General features: G+C 46.1%; 1 protein-coding gene across 3 annotated transcripts in view; it reads right to left on the bottom strand.

Moving 5' to 3' along the window:
• GMEB2 (glucocorticoid modulatory element binding protein 2) overlaps positions 1 to 12,916 on the bottom strand; it is a 42,060-nt gene that overhangs the window by 14,767 nt on the left and 14,377 nt on the right. For 2 of the 3 annotated variants that reach the window (XM_044297395.1, XM_044297397.1), the window contains 4 exons: positions 7,843 to 7,934; positions 6,677 to 6,807; positions 5,842 to 5,945; positions 3,074 to 3,231 (listed from right to left, as the gene is read on the bottom strand). In XM_044297395.1, the coding sequence (XP_044153330.1) occupies positions 3,074 to 3,231; positions 5,842 to 5,945; positions 6,677 to 6,807; positions 7,843 to 7,934 (485 nt within the window). The remainder of the gene's footprint in view (positions 1 to 3,073; positions 3,232 to 5,841; positions 5,946 to 6,676; positions 6,808 to 7,842; positions 7,935 to 12,916) is intronic. The other variant, XM_044297396.1, reaches the window with a different exon arrangement.

The following is a 12,916-nucleotide window of genomic DNA, read 5'->3' as shown; positions in this document are numbered from 1 at the left end:
GGTGCATAGATTCGAATACTACTGCAGTCTAAGGTATTTTGACAGGCTTTATTTTAAGTCAATCTGCAAACATGACCTAACAGGCAAATTACTATGGCAAGCCTGAGACCTTTCACGAGGCACCAGGCTGCCACAGAAACTGATCGGAACCCTGCAATTTAGTTACAAGGGCTCCGATCGAAGGACAGAGGTGCCCCCTCCCCATTTAATTGACCAGATGCCGCAGTCGCTTCGCTATTGACTGCGAAATCTGAGGGATCAAATGAGCAGGATCAGAGGTGTCCGCTGTATTACACAGCCAGCAAGAACCCCCCCGTGTATAGAGCAGGCACAGCTTGTGAGCCTGCTCTATACATACCCTGTGTACTTATGACAGATATATCTGCCTTTAAGTGGTTAAAAACAAAAGGGTAACCCCTCCCAAAAAAAAAGGCAATTTTTTTTTTTTTTATAACTAAAGCTTATTCGATTATTTATCATAATTGGTAATATTCCATAAAAACAAATTAATAACTGCAGAACAGCATTTTTGCAAAAAAATAAATACATTTTTTGATCTAAAATTAAAGGCTTACATATACCATATTTTCACAGTATAAGACGCACTTTTCCCCCCCCAAAAATGGGGGGGGGAATAGCAGTGCGTCTTATGGGGCGAATGCTGCTGATCTTGCCGAGTTTTCAATGATACACCCGCCGCGAGGTGGGTGTATCAGCTGTGAGGGAGGAGGGGCTGGGGGCCGGCATCTGCTTTTATAATGACAGCGGGGCCCGTGCAGTGACTGTATTCTACTACACGGGCCCCGCTCACTGTATAATCGTATCTCTAATAGTTAATTGTTATGTATATAATCGCATAATGAGCGCTGTGTATTACTTACAACTACAAGCGCTCGCCGCTCGGTAGGTAGCAGAGAGGAGGGAGGAGGCAGGCTGGGAGGACGGGCGCTGGCAGTGTGAGTCATACGTCACGTGCCTTATCCGCCCACTTTATAAATGAAGCAGGCGGCGTGGGCGCATGACGTATGACTCACGCTGCCAGCGCCTGTCCTCTCGGCCTGCCTCCTCCCTCCTCTCTGCTACCTACCGAGCGGCGAGCGCTTGTAGTTGTAAGTACCGTAATACACAGCGCTCATTATGCGATTATATACATAACAATTAACTATTAGAGATACGATTATACAGTAAGCGGGGCCCGTGTAGTAGAATACAGTCACTGCACGGGCCCCGCTGTCATTATAAAAGCAGATGCGACCCCCACCCCGTGTATTGAGGGTCATTCACTACAGGGACACTTATGGAGGGGATCTGTGGATGACACATAGCATAAGATGCTATACATGTGTCATACACAGATCCTCATAACAGTGCCATCCAGAGAGCCCAAGTGCCACCCACAGATCCCCCATAACAGTGCGTCACCCACAGATCCCCCATAACAGTGCGTCACCCACAGATCCCCCATAACAGTGCGTCACCCACAGATCCCCCATAACAGTGCGTCACCCACAGATCCCCCATAACAGTGCGTCACCCACAGATCCCCCATAACAGTGCGTCACCCACAGATCCCCCATAACAGTGCGTCACCCACAGATCCCCCATAACAGTGCGTCACCCACAGATCCCCCATAACAGTGCGTCACCCACAGATCCCCCATAACAGTGCGTCACCCACAGATCCCCCATAACAGTGCGTCACCCACAGATCCCCCATAACAGTGCGTCACCCACAGATCCCCCATAACAGTGCGTCACCCACAGATCCCCCATAACAGTGCGCCATCCACAGATCCCCCATAACAGTGCGCCATCCACAGACCACAATTAGTTCAAAACCCACCAAAAGCACACCTTTTGGTTCAAAATATATTTTTTCTTATTTTCCTCCTCAAAAAACTAGGTGCGTCTTATGGGCCAGTGCGTCTTATACGGCGAAAAATACGGTAGCTACAAAAAAATGGCAGCTCCATAAAGCAACTTGTCCTGCAAGAAACAAGGTCTCATACAATGACACAATTATGACCACGGTAAAGCAAAGAGGTGGATCAGACAGTTGATCTGGTCAAGGACAAAATTGGCCCTGTGCTCTAGGTTAAAGCACATGAAATACATTTCTTATATTTGGGGGAACTATTTTATTATTATTTTTTAATCCAGGAGTCTTCTCACCTGTGGCCGTAAGATAGTTTCCTCAGTACTTACCCATCCATCGAGCTCCCAAAGCCACGGTCTCCACTGCTCTTAATCTTGCTGCAGGCTCTTCTTCTCAGACCCCGACCGGATGGGTTACCAAGTCTTCCTGTTCAGTGGCATACACTGTACATACAGTAGACTCGGGAGGACTCAAGAACACACCCAGATAGGACCTAAGTGGAAGAGCCCGCAGCCAGTCTCAAGAAACCAAAAAAAACGGATCTGCAAAAAATACGGATGGAATGCACATAGAGTACCTTCTTTTTTTTTGTGTTGACCCATTGAAATGAATGGTTCTGCATACGGTCTGCAAAAAAAAAACGGAACGGACACGGAAAGAAAATACATTTGTGTGCATGAGCCCTAAACAACCTAAAGAATTCTTGTAATGTCTATGGAAGTCTATGTAATGTCTATGGGGCAGCTAAGAAAATTGTAACTACCACAGACATGAACAACAACCGTGAAAACATCTCCATTCAGTCGCCAGTTGAATGGCGGCAGCAGAACGCAGCCAGGGGTCCTCCACCTATTACACCCTGATGGCACATCATCAGCTAAGCCATAAATGACCAAGATGAAAACGTTCAATGAAAATTGTAGCTGAAACTTCCTCTTAATGGATTTGATGCATAATGATACGGACACAACCTGCGGCTCTGCATTAGTGATGGAGCCAGAGGCTTTAACAAACACATCATGAAAGGCTGAACTTGAAAATTACACAAGAATTAATAAAAATCTTCTGCGCTCACAAGGCTACACATCAGCTTTGACCCACTGCAAACCGAGCACTTGCTTAGGGAAAAATGCAAGAATTTTTTTTTTTTAACAAAGAACCCACAAATATCTAGAAGTTGGCAAGCACATTACTTACTCTCACCGGAGGCAGTTGTGATGGGAATGTACTCTGTAGACACCTGGCTGCAGAGCGACACGCGGCTCCCCGTCACATCGATCTTGGTGCTTCGGCAGGTATTCGAGCAGACCTTTGAGTGCTGATAAAAATCCAGCTCTCCAGAGTCCATTATCTTTCTGGTATAGAATGAAGAGGTAACATCATTTTAACATTAAACATTTCAAGAACGGAACTCTACCCATACACAGAGGCCCTGGGGTCTAGGTTCAGGCAAGCCATTTGTGTGTTGTAACATTCACCATGCTACATACACAATAATGCGCTAGATGTTACATGGAAAACAATAAGGAGTGCAGCACACGCTTTATCTCTGGTATATCTGAAGTTATGTCCCTGGACAAAAATGCAAAACAGGTTCTGTAGGTCTTAGGTTTCTCAATGGTTCTAGTGACAACAAAATACATGAAAAAGAAACTGCACTATTAGACTCACACACAAAACAAACATAAAACACAACTACATGTGCAGTACATTATAATGCAGTAATTTTGCCAAATAGTAATTGTACGCCTGTAGGCATTATTTATTTTTTACAGAGCCACTAGGTGGCACTGTCCTATTTAGACTATAAAACACTTTTTAGCAAGAAAAACTCTTGCTAAAAAGTGTCTGTCTCTTACAGTCTGCAGTTGAGGTGGTCCAGCAGGACCCTTCATACTGATCATAGTTGGAGCTGCTGTCCTGCCATTATGTGTATTATAAACCTGCTATGATACTTGCTGCAGAATCACATACTCTCTGAGGAGCTGGTTGAAATATCAGCTAATGAATAGGAAGGACACGTTTGAGGTTAGCTCAGCGTCTAGGTCCCTGTGCCGATTTGGGGTCGCTCTTTGCAGGGCTCCAACTACGGTCAGTGTTGTGGGCTAGTGTTCTCTGTTATCAGGCATTAGCTTGATAGAGTGACTGCCCAGCAGTGCAGTAGTATACAACATCCACTATAGACCAACCTCACACGTTTCACTGACATTAGTCCTAGGTGCTTGTTTTATAAAACGATAAAGGTTACGTTTTAACTTAAGTAGCCACTTTCTGTTAGCTTTGTGGCATAATGTGCATATGTATAATGTGCGTTCTGCAGAGCTGTGCGTGTGTATAATGTGCGTGCTGCAGAGCTGTGTGTATATTCTTAGAGCTGTGCATGTGTACATTGTGGATGCTGCAGAGCTGTGCATGTGTACATTGTGGATGCTGCAGAGCAGTGCATGTGTACATTGTGGATGCTGCAGAGCTGTGCATGTGTACATTGTGGATGCTGCAGAGCTGTGCATGTGTACATTGTGGATGCTGCAGAGCTGTGCATGAGTACATTGTGGATGCTGCAGAGCAGTGCATGTGTACATTGTGGATGCTGCAGAGCTGTGCATGTGTACATTGTGGATGCTGCAGAGCAGTGCATGTGTACATTGTGGATGCTGCAGAGCTGTGCATGTGTACATTGTGGATGCTGCAGAGCTGTGCATGTGTACATTGTGGATGCTGCAGAGCAGTGCATGTGTACATTGTGGATGCTGCAGAGCAGTGCATGTGTACATTGTGGATGCTGCAGAGCAGTGCATGTGTACATTGTGGATGCTGCAGAGCTGTGCATGTGTACATTGTGGATGCTGCAGAGCTGTGCATGTGTACATTGTGGATGCTGCAGAGCTGTGCATGTGTACATTGTGGATGCTGCAGAGCTGTGCATGTGTACATTGTGGATGCTGCGGAGCTGTGCATGTGTACATTGTGGATGCTGCGGAGCTGTGCATGTGTACATTGTGGATGCTGCAGAGCTGTGCATGTGTACATTGTGGATGCTGCAGAGCTGTGCATGTGTACATTGTGGATGCTGCAGAGCTGTGCATGTGTACATTGTGGATGCTGCAGAGCTGTGCATGTGTACATTGTGGATGCTGCAGAGCTGTGCATGTGTACATTGTGGATGCTGCAGAGCAGTGCATGTGTACATTGTGGATGCTGCAGAGCTGTGCATGTGTACATTGTGGATGCTGCAGAGCTGTGCATGTGTACATTGTGGATGCTGCAGAGCAGTGCATGTGTACATTGTGGATGCTGCAGAGCTGTGCATGTGTACATTGTGGATGCTGCGGAGCTGTGCATGTGTACATTGTGGATGCTGCAGAGTTATGCATGAGTACTTGTACAATGTCAGTCATAGAAACAGTTTAAATAAATTCATGAATAATAATAATAATTAATGAAAAGCATAATACACACTTTACACTTCAACTGTTCTGAAACTATCACACCCAGAATCCTCATTTCACTTCTATGGGAGTTACTAGAACAGCCAAGTAAGTTTGAATGCTGGGAGTTGTAGTTTCCCAGCAGCTGAAGTGTCGAAGGTAGACTAATGGCTAATGACAGGAGACACATATACTTGGATGAATCAATCTAAGGGGCCAATGATGTTTCTTTCAATGGGAGAGAAGATGACACATTAGGGTTAACAGGAGCTGACTGTAAACGGTTAGCCCCCCACCTTTTAGTGACCTTGACCCCTCCAATCCACTAGACCACCAGTTTTAAAGCAGAAAATGTTTTCTAATTTTCTGTTGTGAAAACCTGGGTTCAGTCTTTTAGTCTCAAAAAAATGTACATCAATCCTGAATATCTGTGCAGTTAGCACCATAAACTGCATACACAAAAAAAATAAAAGATTTATGAATTTACTGGTACTTTTCCCTATGACTTTGTGGGTTTCCGCTCTACCCCATACGAACCTGAGCATAACACCATTCATACGAATTGCCCTCTTCCAGTCCTTCAGCGTGGATTTTCCAGCCAGATGAACAAATTCCTTCGGACTTATTAAGTGCTCATTATACTGATAAACAGAGAGAGAGAGAATACAGCAGAGAGTCATAAAAAGGGGGAATATTAAAGGAACACTCCAGGCAACACTGATACAGTCTTATGTGTACTGAGGGGTGGAAATGACACAGGGATTCAAAGAGAGAAGGGGTTGTCTCATCATAGACAATGGGGGCATAACATTGTCTTATAGGTGCGGGTCCCACCACTAGGACCCACAGCTATATAGAGAACAAAGCCCCGCAAGGTGGTGGCTGGAGGACTTCGGTCTGGGCACCACCAAGCCGCCTCCCCATAGAAGTGAATAGGAGCGTACCACTCAGCTATTTTCGCCGGCCCCTTCACTTGCGGGGCTCTGTTCTCGATATAGGTGCAGGTCCTAGCGATGGGACCCGCACCTATAAGACAATGGGAGCATACATTCTCCATGATGAGATAACCCCTTTAAAGAGAGAATGCCCCTGTGATGTACCATTCTCTTAGACCCAGCAGAGGAGGATGCGTCAGTTTGCCTGGAGAGGCTCTTTGCAAAGGGGAAGAACCATTTGGGGCCACAAGACAATGTCAAAGAGAACTATGTGAAGTCAGATGCAGTATCAGTGATTTCTCTCAGCTGGTACGTACAGTGTGACAATATGCTCCGTCACATGAGGGTCCAAGGGAAAACACTAATAAGGACAGTAGGATAATATTATACAATACACTTTCCATTATTAGTCTGCCTAACAGGACAGGCCATCTCACCTGTACACATTTGACGTTAATCCCCGGACACACAAACTTCCTCCATAGGAGATCGGCCTTGCTGTCTCCGCAGGTAATAGGATACGCGATTTCTGCCTCCATAGCCTCCTCTTCCTCATCCCCCATCTTCACTTCTCAGCAGAAAAAGGTGAAAAGAAACATTTTCTTATGAATTTCTGAATGTTAAAACATGAAACTATGTGGTCATATAGTTTTATCCATGTATCTATTCTATCTATTTTGTTAATGAAATCCTATAGGGAAATTATAATTTTTTTAGTTTAAAGGGGTTTTACGAGATTTTGATACTGATGAGCCATCCTCTGGATAGGTCATCAGTATCTGATTGGTGGGGGTCTGACACCTGAAACCCCTGCTGATCAGCTATTTGAGAAGACACCAGAGCTCCAGTGAGCACCATGGCCTTCTCTCAGCTAGCCATGCACAGTGCTGTACATTGTATAGCGGCAGTTCTTGGTATCACACTCAGCCCCATTCACTTCTATGTGCTGCTCCAAGGCCAAGTGACCGATGAATGTGTTGTCACTGACCTAGGAAAAGCTGTGAAGGCCGCGGAGGTCACAGGAGCGCCACAGCCTTCTTAAACAGCCAATCAGTGGGGGTCCCGGGTGTCGGACCCCCACTGATCAGATAGCGATGATCTATGAGGATAGGTCATCAGTATAAAAATCTCAGAAAACCCCTTTAAACCTAACGGTTTCGTCTAGAAAAGCTAATCCAGTCTTCCTACTCCTCCCTCCTATTGAAATGAGATTGCGACTTTTTAAAAATGTCTCAGTGATAAATCGGGAGTGAAATTCATTAACATAGCTAGCCACACCCACTTCCTCACCCACATTTTACAACTGGAGTGAGGTTTGCGGTCTGCACCACGGGCACAGCTGTTTGAATGCAGCCTAAAAATGCAAAAAGTCACAAAGCTTTTTGGGAAATTAGGTCCAAAAAGTTGCAAAAGCCCCATTTTGCTACTTTTTGAAGCCAGAAGTCTGGAGCGAGAACATGATACATTAAGGCCAAAAAGTGAGAAAGAAACAAAACAAACAAAAAAAATACAAAAAGTACTAAGAGAGAGACACGCAGATACAGAGCCACAGAGAGAGAGAGAGACCCACACAAAGAGCTTGTTGATAAGACTCTTCACATACCTAATACAGCTTCATTTAGGTCAGAAGCACCAAACGCTGCTGCAGCTGCGGCAGCTACGTTCTCAGACTCCAAGGCTTCTTCTGACAGGGTCCTGCACAAAGATAAAGAGATGAATAATTACACTAAACATACATAAAGGCCCCCCAGTGTATATACACATCATTGTGAGGATAACACTCATATAGAGGATTGTGGATCCCAAAGGTTCTGAGAAAAGTTGATGCTTCTTCATAAGCAGGTCATCAATGTGGCCAACTGTCTGGAGATCACACAGAAGTCCAATGGGCTGTCTTTTATGGAGGTCCTTGGGGCCTTTTATGCCACAAGATGCCCCGGTGGTGGATCCCTACCTGAATCTCCAGGTAGAGATATCACTACTCCCAACCCAGGACAGTCTCCAGACGGGACTGCAATACAAACACGCGTGTGGATTTGTCTTTCTTGAACACTTTCATATAGACATGTCAGAAGGCAATGATGGGACTCTGTGGGCTTAGATACCACCCTCCCAAATACCTAAAAAGTAAATGCCCTCACCATCAGCCAACAGAAATCAATGGCTGAAGCTCAGAGATGGCCATCAAAGTCATTCTGTGCTAGCCCGATATGTCAGAAGAGGTGCACTGCCACAAAGCGACCACTACACTAGCACCACTGAGCTCCAAGTATGAAATATACAGCACATTACACAAAAATACTATAACCCATACTTTAAAAGTGTTCTGCAGTTATTAGATCATCATCAGCATCTGATCGGCGGGGGTCCGACACCCGGGACCCCTGCCGATCAGCTGTTTGAGAAGGCAGAGGCGCTGGCAGTAGTGCCGCGGCCTTCTTGCTGTTTACCGCAGGCCCAGTGACGTCACGACTAGTATCACTGGCCTGGGCGGGGCTAAGCTCCTTTCAAGTGAACAGAGCATAGCCCCGCCCAGACCAGTGATACTAGTCGTGACATCACTGGGCTTGCAGTAAACAGCGAGAAGGCCGCAGCACTACTGCCTGCGCCGCTGCCTTCTCAAACAGCTGATCGGAGGGGGCCCCGGGTGTCGGACTCCCGCCGATTAGATGCTGATGATCTATCTAGAGGATAGATCATCAGTTTAAAATAACTGTAGAACCCCTTTAAGTAAAACGTTTTAATTTTTTTTGTTAGTCCCTTTACATACTGTCTATAATCCCAAGCTATAACCTATATAGAGAGGCAAATAGCACAGATTGAATGAGCGATCGGCTGGCAGCCCCCCGTTGGAGGTGTTTGAAGACGCTCCCATGAGTTCCTCGGAGAAGCAGGGCAGCCTGTTGCCATGACGAAGCTGGGGGAGGCAGATGGACGCCACTGGTTACAGCTTCATAGCCGCTTCCCTCTCCGGAGAGATGCCATTTCGGCACAATGTCTGACCCCACGGATTACAATATATATATATATATATATAAGGCTCAGGAAGAAATGCAAAAGTGTTGTATGAACCTAAAAAGAGGAATCTCTGTGCTAGGGTGCCTTCACAAGCGGCGTAAAACCTACAAGAAAATATGCAGCATAAAGACTTCTCCCATGTTACCCTAGGGCAGTGATGGCGAACCTTTTAGAGGCCAAGTGCCCAAACAGTAACCCAAAACCCACTTATTTATCGCAAAGTGCCAACACAGCAATTTAACCTGAATACCAATACAGTATATCTTCCATGTACTTTATCATTTAGCTATAATATCCTGCCTACATTCAATGTGCTGCCTGTGCTGTTCATAGTGCGTCCTGCATGATGAATGGCAGGAAAAGTCTAAGGCATATTGGTACACCGTAGACTTTCTCCAGGGTGCGGGTGCCCACAGAGAGGACTCTGAGTGCCGTCTCTGGCACCCGTGCCATAGGTTCGCCACCACTGCCCTAGGGGGTTGACAAGTGTCAGTCCCTGCCCTGCGTTTGTAATAACAGCAGCAGCATAAATAATGATGTGCTACAGCTTTTCTGAAGCAGAAGGTCTCTATTTATTTCAATGGGGTCCACAAAAAAAATCCGGACCAGAGTATTTTCTGGCAGATTTTACCGCCATGTGCTAAGGCAGTGTAACTCTTCTAAAAAACACTCGTTCTCCTTGTGAATACACACAGGGAGGTGACAATCACCAAATAGGCTGCCATCCAAGAAAGGAGCGAGGCTGAGGCCCCAACAGAAACCAGGGAAGAGGACAAGAAGGTGCACGTCTGTCTGTCAGGCTTAGCAGCCAAAGGACACCGAGAAAAGATGGAGAGGGCCAAGACTTAAAGGGTTTGTGTCACAAAGCATATTCTACATTTTTCAAACCAGCACCTGGATCTAAATACTTTTGTAATTGCATGGAATACAAATTTTTGTATAGCCTGTGAGCTATTCAATACTATGTATCTGTATAGTGCCACCTGCTGGTTCTTTTTATTATTTTTGTCCATCTCACTGAGCTGATCTAACATACTTAGTTTAAATCTGCAGCTGCCATCTGCCATATGTTCTGTTAGAAGCTGTGGCAGTTGACAGATTACTGGGAGGGGCTGGAGAAGATCCAGCGGTCATGGTCCATATCGGAACCAATGACAAACTTAGAGGTAGGTGGAGCGTCCTTAAAAATGATTTTAGGGATTTAGGTCAAAAGCTTAGGGCAAGGACCTCAAAGGTAGTGTTTTCCAAAATACTACCTGTACCACAAGCCTCACAAGAAAGGCAGCATGAGTTTAGGGAGGTTAACAAGTGGCTCAAGAACTGGTGTGGGAAGGAGGGGTTTGGGTTCCTTGAGAACTGGGCCGACCTCTCTCTCGGCTACAGGCTCTATCGTAGAAATGGGCTGCACCTCAATGGGGAAGGGGCAGCTGTGTTGGGGAAGAAGATGGCTAGGAGGTTTGAGGAGTGTTTAAACTGGGGACTGGGGGAGGGTAATTACGTTATAGGAGGGGAAGATAGGGCAGATAGAGACCGAGGGGAAGGTAGTGGGACTGGGGAGGAATGGAAGGAGGGACTAGAACAGCTCAGAAGGAAAGGTGTAGGGTAAAAAAAATATACATAAACCTCTCAAATGTATGTATACTAATGCCAGAAGCCTGACTAATAAAACTGGGGAGCTGGAATTAGTGATGTGTGAGGAGGACTATGACAGAGGGAATAACTGAGACATGGCTGGATGATAGCTATGACTGGGCGGTTAATGTACAAGGTTACAGTCTGTTTAGAAAGGATCGCCAAAACCAGAGAGGGGAGGGGTCTGCCTTTATGTAAAGTCCTGTCTAAAGCCCACACTGCGGGAATATATAAGTAAGGGGCATGAACATGTGGAGTCACTGTGGGTAGAGATACATGGAGCTAAAAACAATAATAAATTACTAATAGGAGTTTACTATAAACAGGGGTGTGGAAATTTTTTTAAAAACTACTTGTCGAAGGACTAAAGCAGGGTCTCAATCTACTTGTCCCTCATGACAATCTACTTGTCCTGATACAAAAAGTAATTTTAAATCAAAACCATATTTAAGTGAATCCCATTAATGTACATGCCATACTGGGCCAGTGAATCCCTTTAATGTACATGCCATACTGGGCCAGTGAATCCCTTTAATGTACATGCCATACTGGGCCAGTGAATCCCTTTAATGGACATGCCAGTATAGGGAAGTCCCCGTCCCCCCCCTATTCATGGAGGGTGAGTGGCTGGAAGTTGGAACCTGGCAGCACTCCTATTGACACTTCAATGCCAGGGAGAAGAAGCAGAGCGGCAGCCTGACAGCAGAGCATAGCTGACCCAGAGCAGTCACCACACACACTACCTGCTGGGCTATCTATCACGGCACGGGCTGCCACCATGTCAGGAGCTCCTACTACAGCCGCTGACTAACGTGTGCCTCCGCTGGGAGCTGACTTCCGGCCCGTGGCGCCCGACTTCCAGCCTGCACAGGAGCGCTGATAACTAGTGATGGGAAGTTCGGATCTTTTAGGTGAATCGGTTCATTTGAATCAGCTCATTCAAATGAACCGATTCATGAATCGGATCTTCGGTTCACTTGCTGAGTCACTGACTGCTGAGCTGACTCGCAAGTGAACCGAAGACTCTAGGTGCCGGTGCGCATGCGCAGATGCTATACAGTCGATTCACAATCACTTGCTGCTGCTGACTCAGTGCAGTCGGCTCTTCAGCTCTCTAATTAGTAATGAGTCAGGATCAGGAAGAGTGATTTATTATAGGGATAGTGAAGGGAAGCTGAGGCTGACGCTGGACAGGAGTCAGAAGCTGTCACTGTGGTGTGCAATGTGCATTGTTACCCACAGTGACAGCAGTCTGACACTGACAGCAGTACAATGAACCAAGTGAAGTGATGTGAACCCACCCGTAGCTATATAGCTACTTAACTGAATGAGATGCCTTTAACATATATATCTCCTGACAAGCCAATTTGATCCTAAAGGGTTAATTTAATTCAACCTGTAATCTAAACTCTTGTGTCATCTGTCACTTCTCCTATCCCTTAATCTTATCACTGCTGCAACAAAAGCAGCCAGACAACCTCAGCCTCAGTGTAACCTGTTCTACAGTCTGACTCACGGCTCTTTTAACTCAAAGAATCGAATGAGTCACAAACTAAGTCGGATCTTTAGATTCTTTTAACTTGTGACTCATTCGATTAATTTCTATTCTTAGACTCCCTGCACTTGTGTGACTCAGACTACTCAGAGCTGCTAGTGTGCTTGCCTTGCCCCCTCAGCTCTGGTCGGTGATTGGTTGGTGGGCGGGGAGGGGAGGGGCTGGTAGAAGCCAGCTTCCACTCTAAGATCATATTACGCTCCTCCCCGTCCCTCCCTCAGGCTCCCTGCTGCCAGCGTCTCTGCATTGTCTGTGTGACTGAGCTGAGCCGTTTCAAACGGATCGGATCAGTCAGCCCTGCTACTTGCCCGCAGGGCTAAGCTGCCTGCACAAACTACCTGCCCGGCGCCCGGAACTGCATGTCCCGGGCGTCGGGCGATAGGAATTCCACACCCCTGAATTAAACCACCTAATATACCAGAGTCCACAGAAAATCTGCTACTAAACGAGATAGATAGACGAGGCAGCAAAT

Source organism: Bufo gargarizans, chromosome 6 (genome assembly GCF_014858855.1).
Source record: "Bufo gargarizans isolate SCDJY-AF-19 chromosome 6, ASM1485885v1, whole genome shotgun sequence".
NCBI lineage: Eukaryota > Metazoa > Chordata > Amphibia > Anura > Bufonidae > Bufo > Bufo gargarizans.
This window is presented reverse-complemented; position numbering and strand designations above follow the sequence as displayed.